Consider the following 26,382-nt stretch of genomic DNA (forward strand, 5'->3'; position numbering starts at 1 on the left):
AAGTGGGATATCAGAGGTGGGATATCAGAAGTGGGATATGAGAGGTGGTACATCAGAAGTGGGATATCAGAGGTGGAATATCAGAAGTGGGTTTCACAAAACTACACAATTTTTGTATTCTTTAAAATAATTTAATATATAATTTTTGACTCGATCAATGTACATTCGACAAGACCTTATGCGTAAAATGTGAAAATAAATTATAGTAGTAATCCTATAGTTCTTACGATAGAAACGAATAAGTTACTCCTACTCTACTGCTGTGCAATACTTTTGAAAAAAAAAAGAAATTCACGCTAAAAAAGGTTTGAAAATACAATCGTCTTATTTACAAATTATTGTGGACTTAAAAACAGGAAGCCAAAAAAAGCGTTTGCTTTCGAGTATTATTAATCCTTATTAACAAAATTTGTTAACGTTAGGTGTTGAAGAGACATGAAAGAGAAAAAATAAGATTTTTTAAACAGGTTCAAATGCAATTATAATCACATTTTGGTGTTTTTGTCTTTTATTCTTGTGCTTCGACTGTAGATTATCATTATGCTTTAAAAAATTCGCTCCTTAACACTAAATACCATCGACGACAATTCAAGTTAAGTACCTTGATCTACACTTTTCCTAGATCCTCGACAAAGGCGAATAAAAATACATATTCCCCAATTTCCAGACTAAAAACGCTCGATCGTTGTTGCAGAGAGCATTTAGTTTGGCTAAAACCCTTCCCGTTTCAACGTACAAACTTAAAAACTTATATACATTCCAAGACAACGAATACGTTTACGATACTTATCGATTAAATTAGCTTCAAAAGGATTAATAACACGTTTGTAAGTACCTATATGGCACTGAAAAAAAAAACGAAAAAAAAAAATACTATGCGATATCACCGAAAAAGTATTTTCAAACCCACCGTCGAACCTTCCGTGGGCCTAGTAGGACCGGATGGCTGGCGGGACAGTCGAACACTCTTTCTCGTCTAGGGTGACGTCGATCACAGGTCTGTATCTAATACTAACTTGTCCGGTTTGCTCGTCGATCGTGCTCAGTGTGTGCTTCCTCCAGTGGTCCTTCAAGGGTTTCTGGCGATGAAAAAAATATATAAATTTACTTATCGGTAACGATAATATCAGTATTTTATACATTCATTATACAGTATACAATATAAAAATCTTGATTTTTGGTTGGTCTCCAACTGTCATGGATTTTTTAACACTAGGGAAAAAAATAACACGTTAAATATCCCTTTTTATTTCCCCTGAATCTTTATTCTTGACTGCCTAACTATAGGGTTGTCAAAATTTAAAAATTTCTAGGAATCAGTAGGCGACCGCTGCACCCCTAAAAAGACGCACAAAAAAACGAGTGGACCGACCACGGAGGGGGGGCAGAATTAAACTTTTTCTAATCACTATATTACGTTGTTGCGAACAAAAAACCTTAATGACATTTTTCTGTATCGATGGTCAGTAATTTGTTATTAACAAAAAACTTGCAAAATTGCGAAAACTTAAAAAATCTATATGAAAACACGTTGGTTTTGGGCAAAAATAAGCACTTTTTAACTCTTGTGATTTTTTCGAAAAAGCTTTGTTTCCGAGCCACGAGCGATAAACAACCAAGTCAAATTGAAAAATAACCAAAAGTCACCATTTTCAATTTATATTTTCTCGGATTGTACTGGAGCTTTTTTAATTGTTCGAGGTTTCTCACCGAAAGTTATATTTTAAAATAAATAAATTTAATTTTGTTACAAGAAATGCATATTATAATATAGGTAATTTATTCATATAAAAAATACATTTATACTTAATTATAAAATTTCAGAACTACAGTAACTATTACATGAACAATAAATTTTTAATACATCTCACTGTGAATCTCTGCCTCCATATCCTCGATTCGTATTTCTAAATTTTGACATTTTGTAGAGCAAGAGCACAGATCGCAACATTTAAAGCCTTGTGATGGGCAAGAACATATTTCTTCGTCACTCATAATATTTATAAACGTTTATATTCAAGTACAAAGTATTTTTTTATATGAAATACCTATATTATGGTATTATTTTTCATTTAAATGTGAGGTTTGTATTGGCAAATCTTAGATAATAATATACGATATTATCATTAATTAAAAAGTATACAGTTGCTGAATCAATAGTTTACGAATCGATATTTTGATTGCCGGCTGCTCGCAGGCTCGCTCGCTCGCTCATGGCTCGGCGCATGGTGAAATGATGAATTTCACGAGTTTTCGGTTGCGTATCTTATGGGAGGAAAAAAGTTGCCAGGATGAAAAATATAAAACATGAAAATATAACTTTCGGTGAAAAACCTCGAATAAGAAAAATTAAAAAAGCTCCAGTACAATCCGAGAAAATATAAATTGAAAATGGCGACTTTTGGCTATTTATCGCTCATAGCTCGAAAACAAAGCTTTTTTTGAAAAAATCACAAGAGCTAAAATGTGATTATTTTTGCCCAAAATACATAACCGATATTTCATATAGATTTTTTAAGTTTTCGCAATTTTGTAAGTTTTTTTGTTTGTAACAAATTACTGACCATCGATACAGAAATAATGTAATTAAGGTTTTTTGTTCAAAACAACGTAATATAGTGATTAGAAAAGGTTTCATCCTGACCCCACTCTGTAGTCGGTCCACTCGTTTTTTTTGTGCGTCTTTTTAGGGGTGCATCGCTCGCCTACAGAGCATCCACAAGAAAATATATTTACAATTTGTGCTGCTACAAGTGTCTTTCATTTCCTATTTACAAATTTCTGTTGGAAATCATTTCATGACCTTAGTCGTTCGTTAGTTAAGCAAATCTTAACATATTTCGTGCGCAATTAACATCAAAAGGATTACATAGATCGATAAGACTTAAACCCAACAACACAAATATGCTTTTTCGGCAACCGTCCGGGAAGTGGCTACTTCCCGGACGCTTTTTCTTTGAGAAAGTAGCATTTTTTCGTAAGTGCGTACTTCCCGGACTATGAAAATACTATGACTATGAAAATGGAATATGAAAATCTTGGAAGGTATGATTTTGATAAATGCAGTTGAACATTACCATAGCAACGAAATAACGACTGACAGCCATCTGAAGTGAAATTAGTTGACATTTTAATTTTCGAAAGTTTGCATGGTTTTTGGTCACAATTGTCGCAATAAACTATGGAAAGCAACAGCGATAGTGAGTTTGAAAATGTGCCTTACGAAATTTCCAATGCAGCAGCTGCTGCTACAGCACAATTATTGCCTGAAAAATCAAAGTCCAGGTACGAAAACGTTTATGATTTGTTCACGAGATGGATGGATATGAAGAAATGCAAAACTATTACAGAGGATGTAATTTTAGCTTACTTGGCGCAAAAATCTGAAACTGTCAAATCCTCTACCCTGTGGAGCATGTACTCTATGTTGAAAAGTACCATTTTAGTGAAGAAAAATGTAAACATAGCCANAAGTCTTCAGCAGCGAGCAAATCAACAAATTCATTAGAGAAGCAGATAATGAAACATATCTAATGCTAAAGGTAATTTTAACAAAATATTACGATTGTAGGATATAAAAGTATCAACTTAATTTGCTTCATTTTCAGGTAGCAACAATTATTGGGTTAGCCGGTGCGTGTAGACGGGAAGAACTAACAAAAATGTCAATTGATCTAATAAACGACAAAGAAGATATGTTGCTCGTGAAAATACCAGATTCTAAAACACATATTGAGAGAAATTTTGTTGTAATTGGGCAAGAAAACCTGCTGTTGTATAGGCAATATTTATCTTTACGGCCATCCCATACTCCACATAACAGATTATTATTCGTGAATTACAAAAAAGGAAAATGTTCGATTCAGCCCGTTGGTATCCACAGTTTTGGGAATCTCGGATTAAGAATTGCAGAATTTTTAAATTTACCCAAACCCAAAAATTACACAGGCCATAGCATGCGTCGAACTTCAGCGACGATATTTGCTGATAATGGTGGAAACATCACAAATTTGAAGAGACACGGTGGCTGGAAGTCTACCAATGTTGCTGAAGGATGTATAGACAATTCACTAACAAACAAAATTAAAATTGCCAAGACCATTCAAAAATTATCAGATGAAAACAATCAATATGAAACGGAATCTTTACCTTCTTGTTCTGACTACAAAAGGCATTTAAATATACCAAGCATTTCAAACAAATTAAAACTTTTCAATATTAGCAATTGCTCAAATTTTACTATAAATCTTAATATAAATAAGAATTAGAATGTTTCTGTTAGTACCAATCTTCTGTTCGAATTTCAATATTTAATACAAATAAGAATTAAAATGTTCGAAATTTTGTTCTACAAAAAAATATAATAAAGAAATGTGTCTCATTAATTTGTTATTCTACATGGTTGCCGAAAAAATAGTGTACGCAACACGTCCGAAAACAGTTTTTTTGAACTCGCAGACTTCCAGGACACGCCTACGGATCGTCCTAGAATTTTGTCAACTCGTCCAAAAAAACAGTATTTTCCGGACTTGTTACGTAAATAACTATTCCCAAATCCGAAATCTAAATTTCTCAGTTGGCTCTGGTTTTCGGGATATCCTAACGTAAAAGTGTCAAAATCGCGATTTTTTTGACATATTTGAGGTTATATACCTGATTCGAATTCAAAAAAGTATATTCTGATTGCTAAGTTAGAGGGTCGGCCAAATTTTGTTAGCCTGTGTTGTCGGAGATAAACAATTAACAGCTGACTATTTTGTTAACAAAAATGAACATGACACGATTGAACATCGACAACCAATAGTGTAGTTCCAACAAAACAAATATATGTTTCATTTTTTGACTCATTCGACTGTCAGTTGAGAAAATAGAATATGTAAGTATTATATATATCGACTGACATGTTTTGAGAGTGAGTGAGATATAACCTAGAACAGGGGTCGGCAAGTAATTATAGCTGGGGTCCGGATACTTTTGAAAATTTTTAACGAGGTCCAGAAAAAAAATTCACATTTCTTATTTTTTATTTTAATTTGGACTCAAATTTAATCTGCTTACTAACCATTAAGAACTCAAAACACACAATTGTAAAATACTAGAAAAAATGATAAGATTGGCACTTAAACGTAAAAAACATTTTTTAAATAATTTGAGCAATTTATACTTTAAAAAAATTTTTGGCAGTCCAGTATTTTACCTTCCACGGTCCGGACCTGGACCGCGGTCTGCCAGTTGCCAACCCTTGACCTAGAATATATATTGTATCTTAAATGTCACTGCCACTCAACGCCTACTCACACAAAGCTAGTAGGCACAAAGTAATGCTTTATGTCAGTAGGCATTGAGTAACTATGACATTTAAGGTACAACACACTTTGTAGGTTATATCTCACCCACTAACCACACAGTTAAGAGCAAAATTTGGACTCTTAATTAAGTTCTAGGTACTAAAACTGTACGCTATCTGCTCCATAGTTATTTTTTATTACCAGTTGTATATAAATAGGCACGTTTTTCCTAGAAATCCCATCATGAATGACGATTGTTATATTTTATATCACTTTATAAAAAATATGGATTATCAGATGTTTTTTTTAATTTGCTTTAAATAGCGTCATTTTAATGATAGAAATATTGCATGACAGAAATATTGCAAGCAAGTTACAAAATGCGATGTTGCCAAAATTAATGTTTGCGACATTTCAGAATTTCAAACTTTTTAAAAAATTTTTTGCTGAATCTACGACGGACGTCTGTAAAAAAATCTTTATTTTTAAATATCGAGAGCTCGTACATGAACTCATTGTGACATAAGTTTTTAAAATTGTTTAAAAACAACCTACTAACCTTTTGCTGCCCCTCTAACGGTTTGCTGAAGTCGTACTCGTCGATGCGCACCTTGTAGTCCTCCCTCGCGTGCGCCCCTCTCGATTCCTTTCGATTCTCGGCCCCCACGATACTCATGCAGGCGTTCAACATAAGGTTTTGCAGCTCGAACGTCTCGACCAGGTCGGAGTTCCATATGAGGCTGTGATCGGAGACCTTCAAGTCGGTCAGTTTGCCGTAGAGGTCGCTCATCTTCTTCACGCCCTCTTGGAGGACCTCCTCAGTCCTGAACACGGCGGCGTGGGCCTGCATGGTCTTCTGCATCCGCAGTCTCAGGTCGGCGGTGGAGATGGACCCGTTGGCGTACCGGCACCAGTCTAGGTTCGCCACCGACGCCTCACCGGCGTTCTGAAATAGAGAAAATTCGCAGGAGTTATTTTACAATTTTACTGAAAAGGAGAAATTGTATTAAAAATTATAAATAATATAAACGGTGGCCTTGAAGGAGGAAATTCTGTATAACTCACTTCTTTAATGCTGCCGACAGACTCTCCCGGCTTATTCTCCTGGGCGATGGTCTTCGCACACGCTCTCCCGAAAACAACCAAATCCAAGAGAGAGTTGGCGCCCAGACGATTCGCTCCATGTACAGAAGAGGACGCTGCTTCGCCGCAAGCGTACAGTCCGGGAACGACGGTATCCTCATCGTTCACGGTGGTCAATACCTGCCCCTTATAGTTAGTGGGGATGCCTCCCATATTGTAATGAACAGTCGGTAATACAGGAATCGGTTCTCTAGTGACGTCGACACCAGCAAAGATCATCGCGGTCTCGGATATGCCCGGTAACCTAGTGTGGAGCTGTTCGGCGGGTAAGTGGTGCAGTTGAAGGTACACGTGGTCCTTTTCCGGACCGCAACCACGGCCTGAACCAAAACAAAAACATTTTCAATGGTTTGGTGAAACAATTCTTGTATACTTATAAAACTGTCAAATTAAGTGGATGACGAGTTACCATCTTATACAAGTCAACAATTTAAATATTAGAAATACCAAAACTTCAAAATCTCGGAGTTTTAGAAATCTCCAGAATCCAAAACCACAATTCGAGGATACCGAGATTATGCAAATTCCTGAGATTACAACATCCCGAGATCCCAAAATTTAAAATTCTGAATTCTCGAGATTTCAGAACCCCAGAATTCTGAGACACATAATCTCAGAATCCTGAGAATCCAAAATTTTGAGATTCTCAGATTTTAACATCCCGGAAAGCTATGAGTTCTAAATTCTGATCTCGAGATTTCAAAATCTAAGAATTTTGAAATTCTCAAGAGTTCAAAAACTGGAGATATCAAAATCCCAAGATTCCACAGTTCGAAATTCCGATATTCTGAGTTTACAATATCCCGAGATCCCAAGAATTCAAATTCCAAGCTCCTGAGATATCGAAGCCCAGAATTCTGAGACACAAAATTTCAGAATCCTGAGAATCCAAAATTTTGAGATTCTGAGATTTTAACATCCCGGGAAGCTACGAGTTGTAAATTCTGATACCGAGATTTCAAAATCTAAGAATTTTCAAATTCTCAAGAATTCAAAAACTGGAGATATCAAAATCCCGAGATCCCAAGATTTCACAGTTCAAAATTCCAATATTCTGAGTTTACAATATCCCGAGATCCCAAGAATTCAAATTCTGAGCTCCTGAGATATCAAAGCCCAGAATTCTGAGACACAAAATCTCAGAATCTTGAGGATCCAAAATTTTGAGATTCTGAGATTTTCAAACCCAGACAACCTATGAGATCTAAATTCTGATCCCGAGATTTCAAAATTAAGAATTTTGAAATTCTCAAGAATTCAAAAACCGGAGATAATCAAAATCCCGAGATCCCAAGATTCCACAATTTGAAATTCCGATATTTTGAGTTTACAATATGCTGAGAGCTGAGATCCCAAGATTTAAAATTCTGAACTCCCGAGATTTCAGAACCCCAGAATTCCGAGACACAAAATCTCAGAATCCTGAGAACCCAAAATTTTGAGATTCTCAGATTTTAACATGCCGGGAATCTATGAGTTCTAAAATCTCAATCTCAATCTCAATTTCAAAGTTTTGGGATTCTGAAATTTCAAAATACCGACAACCCGCGAATTTAAAATCCCGATCCCAAGATTTAATCAGAATTTCAAAATTCTAAGGTCTCACAAATTCAACATTTTGTCTTCTTAAAATCTCGAAATGCCAGGATTCCATTTTTGAGGATACCGAACATTGATTTGAAATTACGTAATTGTAAAAACAAGTTTATAGGGTGTTTTTTTCATAAAAGATGTTTTTTTTTTATTAAATTTCATGACTGGAAATCTCAGAATTCTGAGATTGAAATTGTTGATTCCTAAATCCCGAGACTGAGTCTCGATTCTTGGACCCCTAATAATATTAAGCCCAGAAAATTCAAGAACATGAAAAATTATATACAAAGGGTGTGATTTTAACACCATAGTCTACCTTTTTTGGGTAAACGCACATGAAAGATATAAACGTAAAAATGAGCAAAGGTAATTGACGACGACATTTATTGTTGAAGTTTAACGAAGTGTGTTTTAAGAGGTTAAGTGTCACTAACATTATAATATATAATTTCTATTCTTTTTTCCTATGTACGACTACACGTTAGTCTAGTTGTTACTTCGTTAGTCTTGTTAAATTTGTCATTTTATTTATTGACACTAACTACAGCCAAATAAAACTGAGACGTTTGAACTACTCCATCAGATTTTTAACATGATGCTAAAATAATTGTCATTAATGGTCACATAAATTTTGATATACAGAAGAGCATTTCATAAACAATATTTAACGGACCTATTAGCCCCATAACTAAAAAAAAAATCTTACCTTCCCGAATTTCGATGGTCATGCTCCTAGAAACGACATCCCTAGATGCCAAATCCTTGGCAACAGGAGCGTATCTCTCCATGAAACGTTCACCCTGTGAGTTAATGAGGTAGCCACCTTCACCGCGACACCCCTCGGTGATCAAACAGCCGGCGCCGTAGATACCCGTTGGGTGGAACTGGATAAATTCCAGGTCCTGACAGGGCAATCCGGCCCTGGCGACCATGGCGGTTCCGTCACCCGTACACGTGTGGGCTGACGTACAGGAGAAGAAGGCGCGGCCGTATCCCCCTGTAGCCAAGACCTAGAGATTAAAGAAGAAGGGATTCGGTCAACTATAATATAAGACAAGGTCTGCCAATTCATAAACTACATATTTCATGTATTTGTCATTTTCTTTTTGTGCAATTTGCTGTGGGGTAAAGTAGATGCAAACTATTTTTCAAAGACCCCATTCTCACATGTAAATGATCATCCAAAATGCACAAATATTACCCGATACACATTGTTTATCATGGGACATTCTTAATCTGTTAAATTGAGTAATTTCTGACCACCCCGATTATTAACATCCACATACGATTCCATTTTTAATAACACTTATAGGAATAATTAAAATGTAAAAATGACTTCCCCACTTATTCGCTTATGACAAGCACTGACACGCTGGAAACTAAGACATGAAGGGATTTCAAGAAATTAAACCAAGAAGTCTTTTGTACACGATAGATAGAAAGAGGTGGCTGAATATATTATCTGAACACTATGCGAAATCAACGGCACATTACAATTACATGCAAAGAACATACAAAATTATATTATTAGATTAAGAAGTAGTAAAAATTGTGTAAATAAAACTTACTTTGCAACGGGAGTGATACGTGTTTATTATAATACTGCGTGTTATTTTGACAAGTTAAATAAGAGTGCAAATTTGAGGTTAGGAAGAGAAGATAATATTTAGTTAATGCCATAGTGCACAGCCTGTGCGTTTCGATAACTATTACGTGATAAAAAAGCAGAGCGCGCTTTCCATCTGTTGTATACCCTTGTAGTTTCCATTTTATGTATTTCCGTTATGTAAGAGAAATGGTAAAAATGGACCTAAAGCTTACGTTTTTGGTTTTAGAAAACCTGTAGTATCCCACATGTTTTTTTTTTAAATATTATGTACTGGCATTAAATTTCAAGATAGGGCGTTGAAGCTTCACAATTTAGGTGGTAGTGCACTTACCGTATTTTTAGCCCGGAACCTGTGAATGGTCCCATCCTCCAAACACAGAGCGATGACACCCCGGCACTCGCCGCCTTCCATAATCAAATCCAAAGCGAAATATTCCACGAAGTAGTTACAGTCGTACCGCAAGCTCTGCCCGTAGAGCGTGTGCAACAGACTGTGCCCCGTCCTGTCGGCCACGCAGCAGCATCTGTGCGCCTGGCCCCCCTTGCCGAATTTCAGAGACTGGCCTCCGAAGGCCCTCTGGTAGATCTTTCCTTCCTGGGTACGGGAGAAGGGCATGCCGGCGTTTTCGAGCTCGATGACGGCTTTCGGGGCCTCGCGGGTCATGTAGTGGATGGCGTCTTGGTCTCCTAGCCAATCGGAGCCCTTCACCGTGTCGTACATGTGCCACTGCCACTTGTCGTCTTCCATATTACCTGGAAAGGATCTTAGTTGTAGGAAGGGGTCAGTTTTTATTCAGTCAATTGGTTTTATTTGTAGTTTTATGCATAATTGTACACGTACATACAGGGGGAATCTTTTTTATTTATCAAAGTACTTATTTCTAAGAAATTATCACAAAAATAATGATACAGTAGAATCCTGCTTAACCGACTCTGGGTATTTAACTGACATCGTTTTACCTTTCTGTAACTTTATTACTAAGTAGTTGAATTATGAAGAAAATAAGAAAATAATAATTTGGAATTAAAGGAATATTAAAAAAAATTGCTGGATAAGAATAATCCTTTAGCAATAATTTACCTGATTCAAAATATTGTTTCAGTAACGACAGGGAAAGTACCTTATGTGCAACGTTATGCATAGTCTGGTAATTTGGATATAGAATCTGCCAATAAAGTTTGGATAAATAATTTAATACACCCTGTATACTATATTCGAAGAAAATAAAATGAGCAGACAGCAGATTTTTGCATTTTATCAGCAGTATATATTTTTTATAATAAAGACACCCTCCTTTCGTTTATTAAAAATTGTGTTGTTGCTATCAAAAATGTTCTGTAAAATTTAAACAATAGAACATTGTAAAATATTGGAAAAAAGTTTATTTTAAAACAACTAACATCTTTTTTTTATAATCTACTCATTATAAAAACTTGATAAAAAAATGGAATCACCCTGTACACAATTTAATAAAAGTTAATGTTATATTAAATGTTGAAATTAAATTTGTTCAAAGAAATGTCAACATATTCATTACATCGTTTTTCTCTCATTTAATATAAACAGGGTTCATAGTTCAAAAGTAATAAAGAATTCCCTGACTTTTCCAGGTTTTCCCCGACATAAAAAAAATCCAGGTCACTTGTAGTTAATTTTTACATACTAATTGGTGTTTATGCATTAAATTTTTTGGATTGGACTCCATAATCTTTTTTATACCCTAAGAACCTCTTATAAAGGTTTCAAAACCACAAATAGTTTTCTCTTTCAAGAACCCAGGGCAGGCTTTCACAAAATTTCCAGTTGCAAACATCAAATTCCCTGACATTCATGAATATTTTTAAAATTCCCTGACTATTCCCTGTTTTTTATGAAGAATAACAAATTCACTGACTTTTCCTGGACGCTACGAACCCTGTATAAAGCATTTCTAAAACGTTTAACAATACATATGCTATTACAATTAGAAACAGTGACGCTATATTTTATCAAAGTGCTTTCAGCAGAATTGGTATTTACAATATAATTCACACGGCATGACTAAACAAACAGATCTAACTGAGTGCTGAATAATAAAAAAAATTATTCCAAACAGAAAATATTACTCACAAAATAACCTTAGCTCATATAGATATGCATTTATGATTATTATGTAAGCGAAATATCACGAAAAACGTTTAAATTGCGATAAAAATTAACAATATGTAATTATGACCAGTTATGAGCTATATATTGCACTATCGATAATAATATTCCAATATAACCAATTCTCTGCTGCGTTGCTCAATAGTGGTATAATTATTCACACAATAATAAAAAATTTTATCTTTATTTTCAAGGGTAAATTAAATAATAGATAAAGTTGTTCTATATTTTGGAGTACATGCATAATATATTTCATCAATGTTTAGTTAAACTTCAGTATACTCCTGATTTTACATTTTGCATACATTTTTTAGAAGGCAAAAATAAAATGTACCTACCTACTTCGATAATAAAATAAATCCTTTGACATTATAAAAATCTAAGTATGTTTATCACGGCTTATTAAAATTACAAATTTTAACCTTATGTGGTTTTTTTGTTTACTAATACTTGTATTTTTACAGCAAGATAATATGGCTTGAATATTTACATGATATTGTTACAGTAATATAATTTCACAATTCAAACATTATTTTTTCGAATTCTATCGAATGTATAAAAAAATACTTATTTTTAAACTATTTATTAAACATTAACTAAATATTTTTGGTATGTGTATAGGCACATGTTATTAACTGCAAATAAATCTATAAAACTATTTGTTTAAAAATAGTAATTTAGAATGTGAAATGGCAAATCCATTGGAGAAAGCAAAAGCTTTTCACGCTCGAGATTCAAACAATATTTTTTCGAAAACTGCAATAAAATAGGACAATTGTGTTATATACAATAATTTAATTTATATTTTAAATCGTTTGAACCGTGTTTGAATCAAGACGGTTTAGGTGCGATGACTATCATAAGGATAGCAACTTAATAAACAATAAAAATTATTTGTTTGAAAAAGTAGTGTCAGAATTATATATTGTAATTCATATTCCAAGAGTATTTAATTCAAAATGAGCTCGGAAAGTGAAGACGAGCATTTACCAGGGGAAGTATTGGAAGCGGCACAAAGTGCTGTTTCACAATTAATCTACAAAAAATCCGAAGCGGTATTATTGGCATATTTCGAACATAAAATTAATAAAATGAAACCTTCGACGTTATGGTCAGTATATTCCATGTTAAAAAGTACACTGAATGCCAAAAAAAAAAATGTAAATATCAGAAGATTTCTAAAACTAACAGGATGTTTGAAAAGCGAATCAGTTGGATAACGTCCGAAAAAGTTCAAAATTTTAACGAAAGAGGAAATTGAGAAATTTTCCTACCTAATAAAAGATTTCTGTTAGAAAAGGTAATTCAAATTAATATAAATCCATCGATTCAACTAATTTTGGAAAACTCTTCAGGTCATTTTAATAGTTAGTGTTTGTTGAGCTTTTTTGTGAAGTACGTCAGGGAAAAATGTCTTAACCAAGTGGTTGATGTCAACAAAATAAGGAATGTGCCAAAGGAAATAGCAACTTATCTCATCCGGAAACTTATACAGTGCACTGATTTAGACGTTCTTCTGCCACTCTGTTAGCCGATGCAGGGGCCGATATTACCACCATTAAACGACATGGGGGGGGTGGCGTTCTAGTACGGTAGCGGAGACATGCATTGAAGATTCTGTACAAAATGAAATCGCAAATAAATTGTTACCATCTTCAGCAGAGCCTACGAAGCTTGCCAATAATACAGCATGCGCAGTAAATTTAAACAATTACAGCAGCAGCCTCATTGAACACCCAGAACTAAAATCTACGATAACTGACAGCACTGGATCTGGCATAAATTTAACTCACTGCAATATCGGCACTTTCAATTTACATGTAATGCAAAATAAATTGTAATCGTCCTGTTTATAATAGTTACTGTTTTGTAATGAAATGTTATATTACTTAAAAAGTATATTGTTTAATGAATAAAATCATAAATTAGTTTTGAAAAAATGACAAACTATTTTGATATTTGTTTTATGTTCTAGCACGAAAAAGACTTTGTCGTTCTAGAACATAAAAATATTTTGCAGTTAGGTGACAAAAAAGATTCACTTTGTCGACTGAAAATTTAACGAAAATTTAAAAAAAATAATTTAAAAAAATTATGTTTTCACAACAGAATTTGAGAAAACAATCTTATGACATGTATTTCTATAGATCAAATGTAGTTTGTGTATAAATAGACCTCCATGTAAAGTACACACTGCATATGACAATAATATAATGAGCTTGTTAATCTACGGTGAATGCCAGCAAAATGCCACTGAAGCATCACACTGTTACGATGAGGACAACATTTCACGATGAGGACCCCAACCAGATTTGTTTTTAAAGACTTTTGTTTTCACGGCAGAATCTGGGAAAACACACATATGATTATTTTTAAAGGTCAAAGGAAGCCTCCGTATATTTAAAAATAATTAAAACTAAAAGATAAGACCATTATTATGATGCACTAATAGTCTGCTACGATAAATAACTCATTCCAGATAAAAACTTATCGTTTCTGAGATGCCAGACTATGAACTATGTGACATGGTAACTTCTAGGATCTTCACAGTGGAATTACCCTAACATTGACATTGTTAGCTTTATCTTACGGCAATTATATAGTCAATGAATGGTTGGAAATGGACGAATGGTTATCAATCATATATAACTGATAAAACTACTTGAATTTTTATTACGAAAACCCAGAGAGGTAAAATAAATATGTACAAGTCAAGTGTTTTGAGATCCACACAACGATAAACGAAAAGCATATAAGATTATGATAAAAGTATTATCTTTTGCCAGAAATTTATTATGTCAAGCTGCTAACTACATGTATTTGTGAAATATAAAATTGTTGCTGTTTTCATTAATTCCATTCAAACAAGAATCACTAAAACCAGTTATTATTTTTATGAATGTAACAATCTCTTGAAGAACATAGTTCAACTAATTTTAGTAATTATTACAATCCTTTCCACATAATCTTAAGTATGATGTATAATTTTTCGATAAAAGCAACATGTTTTTCATTTAAAATAAAGGAAAAAATTATCTGACATTCTGAGAAGCACAACAAATTCATTTTTATTACTAATCAATGGTCCAGTGTATAGAAACTGTTTTTAATCACACATATTCTTTAAAAAGCACATAACAACGAATACTACTTACCTAGAGCTGCATTGATGCCCCCCTGAGCAGCCACCGTGTGTGATCTCGTGGGGAAAAGTTTCGTGATAACCGCAGTCTTGAAACCTTCCTGCACCAAGCCGAAGGCTGCACGCAATCCTGCGCCCCCTGCCCCCACGACAACTGCATCGTACGTGTGGTCGATTATCGGGTAGACTTTAGAGGCACTATCGGACACTTTAGCATTCTTTCTATCCACTTGAATGTGCAGGGCTCGCGTTAGCGACTGAGGTACGGTATTAACCTGAAACAATAAAAGAATTTAAAGGTAAGTCATTCAAGCGTGGCACAATGTTGTGTAAGGAGCGTGTGGCTGAAGAAAAAAATAATAAAAAAGTGAGAAGTACATGATGCTTTGCTGAAGGTTATAGGAACCAAAAGTATAAATCTGTCGTAAGGCTTAGTGAACCACTCAGAAACGTAATAAAACGTAATCGTAATTGGATAATATTAAAAAATAACAGATAAATACCTGCAATTAAAGTTATGTAACTGAAAATTCACGGGTTGAGCACAGGTGGAAATAATCACTTACCTTGACTACATTATTAATTAAATTTTTCGCTAGGACCGACTGCAATTTTAAAATACTACTCATGTTCACAATTTTACAAATATTTATACGAAATACTGTTGAGCGCCGTGCGCTTTTCCAGATGCGGTGAAGGTAGAATTTCAACTAAATTTGAACCAATCCCAGCTCACACGTGAGAAAAACAAAAGTGACTTGTTTGAATTTTCGCGCCAAAGTCTGAGAAATTCAAAATATCGTTTTACGGTTGAAATAACATGAAAATAAATAACTAAAAACATACATTTCCGTACTAAAAATGATTGTTTTAAAATCTACAACAGAAAATAATATATTTCTTGTACACCTTCAAAAACTGTTTTAGTGTTAAAGTTTAAAGAGAAAGTTACAAGCAGTATTGAAGAGCGTACATAGTCTAATTTTAATTTTTAAATAACTTATTATTACAAACATAATGCACCGTTATCTATACCCAGTTCAAAAACATATCTTTATTTTTGGAGGCAATGACCGCTCACTGATGTGAACGAAGATGCTACAATTTTAGAGGGAGATGTACACTTTCGCACTGGATCCATACTACTTTATTAATAACTCATTGGTTTATATTGGAGGCGTATGTTTTTCAACCAGTCAAATGTTAATAGAGAATATAAATTATTCAAAATTAAAAATTATATTTCTAGTGTTTCATGCATAGGCAACCAAACCTACGCTGTTCTATTTTACTGGTTGCTTATAAGAATATTTAAATTTTTTATAATCTCATCTTTTTCTTGAAAAATTCTTATCATAAAATTTAATAGAATAAAAGTTTATCAGTAGTTGCATGTACAGCTTGCCCTACTTATCCTTAACAATAATAATTTTTTAAGTTTAGTTGAGAACAAACCAGGCAGATGTCGCGATTTTTATAAATAACTACAACAGATTACAGGTTAGATTAAAAATTAATGTATTTTTCAAATAATTAATTATACATACATATTTTAGCATTAAAACTACATCCAACTCTTTGTTATAAACACCCGCATGGAAAATAATTAGTAGAAACGTCACAATAATCATCTGATTAAAGTGTTTAATTAACAATTTAAATAGACATACATCCATATACAAACAGGTGATCCTGGTTCATGTCGCATTTCAACGGAAGCTCGACAAAATGGTGCTAGTTTTAAACGGTGTCCTGCAAGCCAAGTGTCCACAAGACACACAGTCTTTGTACAACGCTCATCCTGTCTATCGAGAGACTGCAGCACAGCTACTAGCTATACCCAATAAAGTGATAGGTCCTGTGGGGCTCTTATACGTCCAACAGAGGGAATTTGCCGCTACAGTGTCCCATGACAAGAACGTAAGCATTATGGGGTCAGACGATGCCTCTACGTGTATCATAGTAGTTGTTCGACACTCTGGATCAGGTGCAGTAGCATTAGGACACTTTGATGGCTCTGGAACAGACGAAGCTGTCTGCACGATGGTGCAGAGAGTTCAGGAGCTGGCTTTGGGGTATCCCGAGGGCAGAATCGAGTTGCAGATGGTTGGGGGGTACACAGACGCACATCACTTTTCCGAAGAACTGTTTTATAGTATAATGACGGCTTTTCATAAGCAACCGGTCGAGATCGATTTGACGCTGGCTTGCGTGGGGCAGTTGAATTCGACGATTAGGGGAGGTATTCCGTGGCCCATTATTTATGGGATCGGGGTGAACATTAAGACTGGTGAGTAGTAAAATTTTATATTTCGTATACAAAGTGTACCTTTGAGTGGGAGTCAGTTTTTTGGTAACATTATATGTTGTCCAGAACACCTTTTTCTCAAAAAAAAAAACATTTTTTTTTATTTTAGCTGCGGATTTTTAACTAAATTTCAGGTGTACAGTATAGTACAAACTATATTGTATCAAACTTATCTTTTTTTATGGATACCTTTATTTTTTGTTTCATGTAGCACAATTTTTGTCGTGGAAAAAAGTAATATTTATTTGTTATCCCAAACAATTATTAATAAGTTAATTAATTAAATTTTGTACCAATTTTTCTGGAACTTTGAGTAGAATATTAATGATTTATAACAAAATTATGATATTCGGTAATGTAAAACTAATTTATAAAATGTACAAAACAAAAAATAAATAAAAATTGTTTGAAAGTACTGTGTTTAGTCTGAGAATTTCAGGGTCAATGACTTCTGGCACTGACCTATAACTTACCTATAAATATGACCGATAAATATAGCACCCATTTCAAAGTTGCATCCCACATATTGAACAACCACAGATTCTTTCGGATTAAATAGGATGATTTAACGACTCCTATTTGTTATCCTCATATTTTAGGCGAAATATTCCCTGCGACCTTCCCAGAAAAAGGCCCAGAAGAGTCGTTGAGGTCTGCCCGGCACTTAGCGGGCGTCCCCCAAGTCCTGGACATCTACGACTGCAGTCTAGGCCTACTGAGAATCGGTCCGTTTAACTACAGACCCTTGCGAGGCGTGGACCTTTGGCTCGAGCAAAACGACGAGTTCATTTTACAGCATTTATCCACTTCTCCGGAAGTAGAACCGCCTCATTTCGTAATGCACATCAGGGCGACGCTGAAGTATATCCAAGACAACCCGTTTCCCGCCGTGACGGTGTTCAGGGATAACCGTCCGCACTACTTCCGCCGGGACGAGCATTCAGGTATGTGGGTGCCCGTCGGGTTTTAAATTAGCGGAATTATTGTTATATATTTACTGTTTTTATTCAAAATACATTTATATATATATACATATAGAGAGGATATTTTTGCATATTTACATTCGTGTCATAGATAGTGTATCGTTCGTTGTTTAGGATGGGCCCTGGGAATTACAAAGTTACTCGGTGTCATTAATAAATATTTTGACAGAAAACGGAAAAAAATAAAAATTTAATCACTTTGAAAGTTGTGTTAAATACCATATTTCTTTTTGAAGTTTTTCTGTCGGACCGTTGAGCCAGGCAAATTTAGAATCAAATGAAAAATTGAAGCGTTGCCAGTAGTTTAAACAGAACATAAGCCCTTTTGTATCTTGGTGCGCTAGAAGCCATTGCATAACTTTGCACACTTTTTTTTTGTAAAAATTCGTGGTTCAATGTTTGAACTGATTTAAAAACTATATTTTTTTAGTGTTTGTTGCAACATAAAACATATTTTAAACGATTAAGTTTAAAGGACCCTTTTGTTTATTATGAAGCTGGCAAAAGCGTAGTTGATTCTTCCATTTCAAGGTGATTTGTAGGTCAAATCCCCCTCTTCAACTTTTCAGGTTGATATATCGTAATAGACTAGGCGGTATCTGTTTTGGTTTGGGTGAATCTTATATCCACGGAGATTTTTGGCTTTTTGGCTTTCACTAGAAATGAAAATTTTTCTATGAGCATAAAAAAAACATGGGCTTAACTTTTGGCGGCAGAATATGTTAAAAAAATTCGAAAAATGTAATATTTTTCTTGCTATTTAATCATGTATCTTTTCAAGAGTTGGTTTTAGTCGAAAATGGAAGAGAAAAAAATGTTTGTAATTAAATTTTTTATAAATATGACTAGTTACAAATCGAATGAATGATGATTATTATTGTAAAAATCCAAAAAATCGCCAAAATTGGGGTTAAAAAACATTACATTCTAGGGAATTTTTTTGGGGTATTTAAATTGGGTATAGGACCTTCATACTTGGCTCAAGAAAACTTCATGTTATGTAGAATCATCACACCAAATTTCATCAAAATCGGTTCCATAGATTTTGCATAATAATTTTGCAATCCATTTTGAAAAGAAATTTGAAAATTTTCAAAATTTTGCACAGCGAAAACCAAGGCCCTTAGATACTTGAAAATTTAATCACACATATAGAAGGGCTCTCAAGTTTTGAAACGGTTTTCGAAAAATTCGAATCCGTCAATTAGAAGAGCTCTGGCGCTTGTTTAAACATTGGTCGAATTTTGTGATTAAATTTTCAAGTATCTAAGGGGCTTGGTTTATGCTGTGCAAAATTTTGAAAATATGCAAATTTTTTTTCAAAATCTGGATTGCAAAATTATTATGCAAAATCTATGGAACCGATTTTGATGAAATTTGGTGTGATGATTCTATATAACATGAAGTTTTCTTGAGCCAAGTATGAAGGTCCTATACCCAATTTAAATACCCCAAAAAAAATTCCCTAAAATGTAATGTTTTTTAACCCCAATTTTGGCGATTTTTTGGATTTTTACAATAATAATCGTCATTCATTCGATTTGTAACTAGTCAGATTTATAAAAAATTTAATCTTCCATTTTCGCCTAAAATCAACTCTTGAAAAGATACATAATTAAATAGGAAGAAAAATATGAAATTTTTCGAATTTTTTTAACATGTGCCACCAAAAGTTAAGCCCAAGTTTTTTTTTATGCGCATAGAAAAATTTTCATTTCTAGTGATATGTGGAAGTCAAAAAACCAAAAATCTTCGTGGATATAGGATTCACCCAAATATGGACTTTTTGAACAGATACCGTCTGGACTGTAAAGGTAACAAGATATCGGGAAAATGACCAGGGAGACTAAATAAGAACAAACTCCATGTAAACAAATATCTTACCAAATTAATTAAATTCTTAAAAACAAATTGCAATGTTCATTTTGATGTCTTGGTTAGTACATTTCTATTCACTTTAAAATAAAATTGGTTTTTGCTTACTTCACTAGTATTTATCATACTACATTAACTTCGGTGCAAAAGGAAAACTAGCGACCCTAGTGGTAAAAACTATATGTCATTTCTACCATTACATTGACAAGTTTTGTCAATTTTCCCATATGAGTTCGATCTCCTTGTCTAGTCGCCCTGGATTTGACTTTGAACGCCGTGTTCAAGGTTATTTCAAGGTCAACTGTTTTTTGAAGGTAATATGATGGAAACCAAGCTGAGAGTATGGAGTATGTAAGACCAAATTTTCGTCTATCGTCATTTTTACGTTCTCAAAATCATGAAAACCAAATCTCAAGAATATGAAAATCATCATCTGAGTGTCTTAGAGCCAATTATGATTTTTTCAAACTGACCTTCAGGTCCAAGGTCACCAAGTGGTGGCCTTCTATGACCTAAACAATTTTTATAGAGGTCATTTTCCGGATATCTAGCCATCTTGACTAACCATTTCATGTTCGAGAACGGGATTTATCCTTCAAATGACTTTGAAAATAAAAAATTACTCAGTCACGTCTCCAAACGCAAAATTTCTAGTTTTTTCAAAATCTGCCATCAAAAAACGAGAGTTGACCTTTAAATAATCTTAAAAAATAAGTCAGCTACATATCCAAATGTGGAATTGCTCTTTCTTTCACAATCTGGTGGAAAAATTGTATTACCATCAAAAACAAAACATGAGTATGGTCGAAAGTTAAGCAGATGTGCAAAGTTAGGGCCTTGGAATGGTATTTTATTAAGATTCACGATAATTTTGTAAGTCTCGGGAGGTGCCAAAATTTTATCTCTCAATGATGAAATCTGCTATATTGTGAGAGGTTTCCTAGTAATTCTTACATATTTACTATTTTTTATCGTTATACTAAAAATGAGACCGAACTATATTTTATTTTCATATTCATTTTTGTTATATCTATTTTTATAAAAAAATCGAATGATAATTTCGAAGAGTTAGATCTGGAGGTTAAATTGTTTATATATAAAAAAATTTTAGCATATGAATTCGTACAATATACAGGATGATCCAAGATCTGTGACCATTTTGGTCTATATCTTTTGAGTAGGTATAGAAATGGTGATTTCTCTGGGCACCCTGCTTTTAACTCATTGTTATGTTAGATCGTAAGATTTTTATAATCGAAGGACTGCTTATTTAGTGAATATTAGAAATTTTATCGACATCGATAAACTTTTTGTAACCCGCAAGACACCTTCGATACATCACAGCTAATTAGTCGAGGAACGTCTTCCGGTTTGCAATAATTTTAACAATTTTGTTATGTTAATTGGGTTGTTAAATTTTATCTTGCCATAATTATTACAAATATTTTGTACTATAATTTTTACTGTGTACTACATTTAATTATTGGCTTATTAAAAGTTTTATATTTTTACATTATTTTTTATTTCCCCCTAACGAACAGTACAATTCTAGTAGTATTGATTAGAACAAAAAATCTGAACTTTAAATGGGAAACAAGGTCGATAATATACAGGGTGTTTCTTAAGTACGGTCCGTAACTTCATGTGGCCGGAAACGTTTAGATTATGAGATACAGGGTGTTGAAAATTTTAAAAAGTACATCAACATTTGAAACAAATTTGGAATAGTCAATGTCAGATTCTTATAATATGGCAGTTATAAGTCAATTTTTATCTGCCGCTAGTGGCATATAACTAAGTCTTGAACAAAACAAAAAAAAACGGACCAGGAATTCCAATAATAAGCACGAATTTTATTTTTATTACAAATAACAGTACAATATAAAAAATATGTAGCTTTGGACGGAAAAGTATATAAGTGCACTCGAACTGCATAAAAAAATTTAGCAATACACTAAATCCTACATAAATGAAATACAAAACTCAACATTAATCATAAAAAAATCAGATCTGTGGCTTAATCTACAAGTATTTCTTAATACTTGTAAGTAAAACATATGACTATCAAAAAGTTTGTACAAAAATAAAACTTCTAAAAATCAAAGAACGATTTCGTCACCTCATTTTATCTCAATACTTTAAATAGTATGAAACTGAGAATCGAACCTAGAAGTAAAACATTTGACGATTTCAAGTGCGACGAGATATTACAGCCGTCCTTTGTGTTGCAAGTACAGTACTCCATAAAAATGTTATATGTACCCGTTCGCATCAGGCAGAAACGCTCGTCGCCTTTTATGCCAGGTTCCCCCAAGTAGGCACAACTTCGGATGTACTTCCAAACCCCATTAACTAAAACCCACACAGTTTACTTTTAAAATATCCAAAAATGATCAACACTCACCTTTTTGTCTCATCTTCCTGCACATCGTGGCTTGAACAAGGGGATAAGTTTCTAACCGTGTTGCCTTACTACAATCGGTGATGGCAAAAGTAGTGTTATCAAAAGGATCCGAACATTTTGGATCTACATCAGACCTACAGTCCCAACATTTGATGGACAAACCTAGGAAAAATGCGTTTTTACTGCCAATAACAAGAGGATATATTTAATTGTCCCATTAATTAAAGTATATTCGTCACTTAAATATCTGAAATGGGCGAGGCTTTATGTAAAACGTAAACAATACCGTACAATTACCTTCTTGAACTAGTACAAAAAATATCACTACACTTGTAAGGCACGTGAATTTTAGGTTCATTTCCATTGCACTTGCTGCTTGAGATTCTTTTAAAAATTATTAACCCACAAAATAACGTTTTTTCCCCAATGCGTTTGAAACAGGTGGTCACTTTTTTGTTTCCATCATTTTATCTTCATCTTCGTCTTAAGTTTAAGGATAGGATACCAACTTAAGGTATATAGTGGGTTCTCAAAATTAAGTCTATTACGTGATTAGTCATTTCTATCTCAATGAAAAATATAAGCTTCCATGGAACAAATCCATCAATTTCAAAACAGTTTTGTATATGCTTACGTGTGAATCTACAAATTCTTGTCATTCAATTCGTATCTTAAAAATAAACATGAATTTTAGTAAAATCATAATAATTAATTATTTGCCGAGTTTAATCTTGTCAGTTGTGATTTGTGAACGTACTACTACAAAGTTATATTTTCATTTTCAAATATTGGTGACACTGGTTACTAAAAGATCCATTTGTGTTTGTGTTGTGAATGTTGTGATTTTTAGCCTTTTAAACAGTGCCTTATTTTTATTTTGTAAAGATGATTAAAATAAGAAGAAATACAATAGTGGTTACCACAGCCGTAATATTCATATCGTTGTTGGCTACAGGTGAGTAAGCTGCCAAAGTAATAGCTTTTTGGTTATGTTGTAGTGTCAACTTATAGTCGCCCAAACGAGTTTTTAGACTATATCTGTCAAAATTCTACGTAACTTATTTGTTCCTCTGTGATGATTGTACACAAATGGGCGTGTGCCTTTAAATAACAAACTAATTAACAGTACTAAAATTTATCTATAACTCCTTTTTACCAGGGGAAGCTGTAAGATGTTATCAATGCAGTTCTGACGAAGATGGCCTTAATGAAGACAACTGTGGGGCATATGCGAAGTTCGACACGAGACGCCACATTGCCATTGAATGCAACAGCGAAGAGAGTCACATGCCCGGATCTTTTTGCATGAAACTGACCCAACAAAGTCCTAGAGGATTTATTTGTGAGTACAATGAATCGGTTACCCTGCTTTATATTACATTGTGCCTATTTTAGGGGATGGTAGGTGGAGACAAGTGATTCGACGTTGTGCCTCTGTGGCCGACACAGGGGTGACGGGTGTGTGCAACTGGGGGGTGTACGAAAATGGAATTTATTGGGAAGAGTGTTATTGTTCAGCCGATGAATGTAATTCAGCTGATTTGAGTACAATTTCTAATGTTGTGTTGTTTATCTCAGTTGCAATTTTGCTGTTTAGGCAATTTTAAAGTTAACCTTTTTTTAATGATTTTTTTTTTAATTAAGGAAATAGTAAAACCCTTAAAGCAGCTATACTGTTTACATTAAAATACTCTTTGAATCTCAAATATTAAGGTTTAAAATTTAATTTAAAAGTACCAAAATAAATTTGTAATTTTTTAAATTTGTATACCTATTATAATATTGTTTATTTATCTTGTACAGTTTACTCTCTTTGTTTCTATTGTAGATTTTTTTATTGTGTTTTACATGAACAAATCCGTCCAAAAAACTGACAAGGTAATGTCGTACTATATAAGAATTTTTTTGTAATTACCAATAATCTCATTTTATGCAGTCCATTCCAAAATATTTATAAGTTGTTAAATATGTGGATACATTTAAGTAAAATAATGTAATTTGTTATTTTGTATTTTTTTTTATTGAAATAAATTTTATAGACAAAGGAGGTTTCATTTTGCAATAGATTTGTCTGCCATTTCGAAAACTGTTTAAAAATATGTTAAATCTCAAATATTAAGAAAACATTAAGGATCAAAGTAAACTGGCAATAATTTTATAAATATAGTACTGTTATACATGGTGTTTGCCATAGACCACCTAGACTGGCTTATAGAGCGACTTTGGTGAAAACACTTTGGAGCCTGATTTGGAGCCCAGCGCTCAGTCGTGTTCTAGCATTTGACGTGTACACATCGCTGTGATTTCGATAATTAGACGTTATATTATGGGCAAGTGTGTTGTAAAACATTGTATAAATAGAAGTGATCGAGTTGGTAAAGAGAGGCGAAAAGTTTCCTTCTTTAGGTAAGTAAAAAAAAGGAATATATATGAGGTAAATATGTACGCTATTTTTCGGTTAACAGGGTTAGCTTTATAATTTTGTTCGCCCACATAGTGTAGTGATTAACGTGATATTGTTATTATAAAATAATGAATGAATTACTGTAAAATATTTTTAGTAATTATTTACTTTATGTGTCTTAAATTTTTATGAAATTTTACCAATTCCCGTCATTTCGAGATAGCTGAAAATTAATTAAATATTTGTTTCAATTAAAAAAATCGCAAACAAAACTAATTTCAGATTCAGTATTCGTACAGTCAATTAATTTTTATTAAAGATCGTGGTTGTTTTACGTATTCATCTCGAGATATCGTAGTAATATGCTAAGAAACAAAAAAATTAATAAAATTTTTAAATAATGAAAGCAGAACACCTAGGCTACAGAAAAATAAAATTGTTTATCATGTATTAAAAAACTTTCTGAATGTGAACATATTTGAAAATTTGCATGAGCATCAATTTGATAATTTGCTTAACAATTGTAATGATTTAATAGAACTTGTAAGGGCTGAATGTGAAAACTATATCGATGTACGAATAAATCATGAAGTCAAATTATTTAATTCGGAAAATCTATGAAAAGACAAATATTAAATAAATTAATATTATTTAGAAGATAATAAATATATTTAAATTATTTTGTAGTTTTATTTAATATGACACTAAAATATACTATTTTCTGAATTACAAACTTAAAATTGAATATTTGTCATAAGATGCAATATAATGTTTAATATGTAATAAAAATATTACTTAATCCGGATCTGCTTAAAGATGCGCGCGATCAGATTGCCTTCCACACTCCACTTCCCCGGATTTTGCATTCACTGGTACCCGTGCATTGGAATTAGATACGGCCAGTCTAGGTGGTCTGTGGTGTTTCCTGAGAATGTGCAGAAAATCAGGGACGTATTCTAATTATTTATTTTGTTAAATAAAGGATCGTTTTCCAGCTAGTTTCCAAAATTAGAAAAAAATCAATTTAATTTTAATTTTTAACAAATTTAGTACATATTTTTGGTACGTTGGTTGGTATAAAAAATATATTTATATTTAAAAAAAAAAAAAATTACAATGCTGTATAATACAAACAAAAGTTGTCTTCATATACTCCATTGCACCTTTTAATTTTTTGCCCCTACGCATTTTTTGATATAGCATATAATTTCGCTTTAATAATTAATTATGAGTAAGTAATTAAAACAAATAAATTCATTATTTTTTAATTTTTATTTTGTGAGGAAGTGAAATTTTTCATGAAAATTGGAGTGTCAGAGGACCCTTCTAAAATTTCGAAATTTTTGGATTTTTTAAAAGATTTTCGCTATGGAATTTAAATTTCCCGCTAAAATTTTAAAAACAAATTTTTAACATTTCAAAGATAAGTTCCCAATAAAACCTTCTGCATTACGGAATTTTATTGGCGACACAACATTTAAAAAGTT

The 26,382-nt window shown here is 33.3% G+C and overlaps 4 protein-coding genes across 4 annotated transcripts; 2 read left to right on the plus strand and 2 right to left on the minus strand.

Moving 5' to 3' along the window:
• Window positions 1-109: 109 nt before the first annotated feature.
• On the minus strand, window positions 110-15,752 carry LOC108916345 (succinate dehydrogenase [ubiquinone] flavoprotein subunit, mitochondrial). The gene is made up of 7 exons (XM_018722572.2): window positions 15,488-15,752; window positions 14,935-15,196; window positions 9,965-10,386; window positions 8,731-9,034; window positions 6,354-6,751; window positions 5,848-6,234; window positions 110-1,079 (listed from the first exon to the last, which is right to left on the minus strand). The coding sequence occupies exons 1-7, from the start codon at window positions 15,548-15,550 to the stop codon at window positions 930-932; spliced, it is 1,986 nt and encodes a 661-aa protein (XP_018578088.1). The 5' UTR covers window positions 15,551-15,752; the 3' UTR covers window positions 110-929.
• A 561-nt stretch (window positions 15,753-16,313) lies between these two features.
• Window positions 16,314-18,864, plus strand: LOC108916340 (protein N-terminal asparagine amidohydrolase). The gene is made up of 3 exons (XM_018722568.1): window positions 16,314-16,421; window positions 16,478-17,211; window positions 17,829-18,864. The coding sequence occupies exons 2-3, from the start codon at window positions 16,650-16,652 to the stop codon at window positions 18,197-18,199; spliced, it is 933 nt and encodes a 310-aa protein (XP_018578084.1). The 5' UTR covers window positions 16,314-16,421; window positions 16,478-16,649; the 3' UTR covers window positions 18,200-18,864.
• A 3,055-nt stretch (window positions 18,865-21,919) lies between these two features.
• Window positions 21,920-22,971, minus strand: LOC108916338. Its single transcript, XM_018722566.1, has 3 exons — window positions 22,789-22,971; window positions 22,492-22,653; window positions 21,920-22,439 (listed from the first exon to the last, which is right to left on the minus strand). The coding sequence occupies exons 1-3, from the start codon at window positions 22,853-22,855 to the stop codon at window positions 22,213-22,215; spliced, it is 456 nt and encodes a 151-aa protein (XP_018578082.1). The 5' UTR covers window positions 22,856-22,971; the 3' UTR covers window positions 21,920-22,212.
• A 323-nt stretch (window positions 22,972-23,294) lies between these two features.
• On the plus strand, window positions 23,295-24,485 carry LOC108916343. The gene is made up of 3 exons (XM_018722570.1): window positions 23,295-23,446; window positions 23,651-23,833; window positions 23,887-24,485. The coding sequence occupies exons 1-3, from the start codon at window positions 23,377-23,379 to the stop codon at window positions 24,096-24,098; spliced, it is 465 nt and encodes a 154-aa protein (XP_018578086.1). The 5' UTR covers window positions 23,295-23,376; the 3' UTR covers window positions 24,099-24,485.
• The last annotated feature ends 1,897 nt before the right edge of the window (window positions 24,486-26,382 follow it).

The sequence above is a fragment of the Anoplophora glabripennis genome, unplaced genomic scaffold (assembly GCF_000390285.2).
Source record: "Anoplophora glabripennis isolate ALB-LARVAE unplaced genomic scaffold, Agla_2.0 scaffold1083, whole genome shotgun sequence".
In the NCBI taxonomy this organism is placed as follows: Eukaryota; Metazoa; Arthropoda; class Insecta; order Coleoptera; family Cerambycidae; genus Anoplophora; species Anoplophora glabripennis.

What these genes read in the sequence shown, in the direction of transcription:
- LOC108916343 (XM_018722570.1), top strand. Translation starts at nt 23,377, where the DNA reads ATGATTAAAATAAGAAGAAATACAATAGTGGTTACCACAGCCGTAATA. An exon ending in CATATCGTTGTTGGCTACAG is followed by an intron (nt 23,447 to 23,650) that starts GTGAGTAAGCTG and finishes CCTTTTTACCAG; the next exon opens with GGGAAGCTGTAAGATGTTAT. An exon ending in AAGTCCTAGAGGATTTATTT is followed by an intron (nt 23,834 to 23,886) that starts GTGAGTACAATG and finishes TGCCTATTTTAG; the next exon opens with GGGATGGTAGGTGGAGACAA.
- LOC108916338 (XM_018722566.1), bottom strand. Translation starts at nt 22,855, where the DNA reads ATGGAAATGAACCTAAAATTCACGTGCCTTACAAGTGTAGTGATATTT. An exon ending in TTTTGTACTAGTTCAAGAAG is followed by an intron (nt 22,654 to 22,788) that starts GTAATTGTACGG and finishes CATTTTTCCTAG; the next exon opens with GTTTGTCCATCAAATGTTGG. An exon ending in CAGGAAGATGAGACAAAAAG is followed by an intron (nt 22,440 to 22,491) that starts GTGAGTGTTGAT and finishes TGTGGGTTTTAG; the next exon opens with TTAATGGGGTTTGGAAGTAC.
- LOC108916345 (XM_018722572.2), bottom strand. Translation starts at nt 15,550, where the DNA reads ATGAGTAGTATTTTAAAATTGCAGTCGGTCCTAGCGAAAAATTTAATT. An exon ending in GGTTCCGGGCTAAAAATACG is followed by an intron (nt 9,035 to 9,964) that starts GTAAGTGCACTA and finishes TTTAATCTCTAG; the next exon opens with GTCTTGGCTACAGGGGGATA. An exon ending in CTGTCGGCAGCATTAAAGAA is followed by an intron (nt 6,235 to 6,353) that starts GTGAGTTATACA and finishes TCTCTATTTCAG; the next exon opens with AACGCCGGTGAGGCGTCGGT.
- LOC108916340 (XM_018722568.1), top strand. Translation starts at nt 16,650, where the DNA reads ATGGTGCTAGTTTTAAACGGTGTCCTGCAAGCCAAGTGTCCACAAGAC. An exon ending in CGGGGTGAACATTAAGACTG is followed by an intron (nt 17,212 to 17,828) that starts GTGAGTAGTAAA and finishes CTCATATTTTAG; the next exon opens with GCGAAATATTCCCTGCGACC.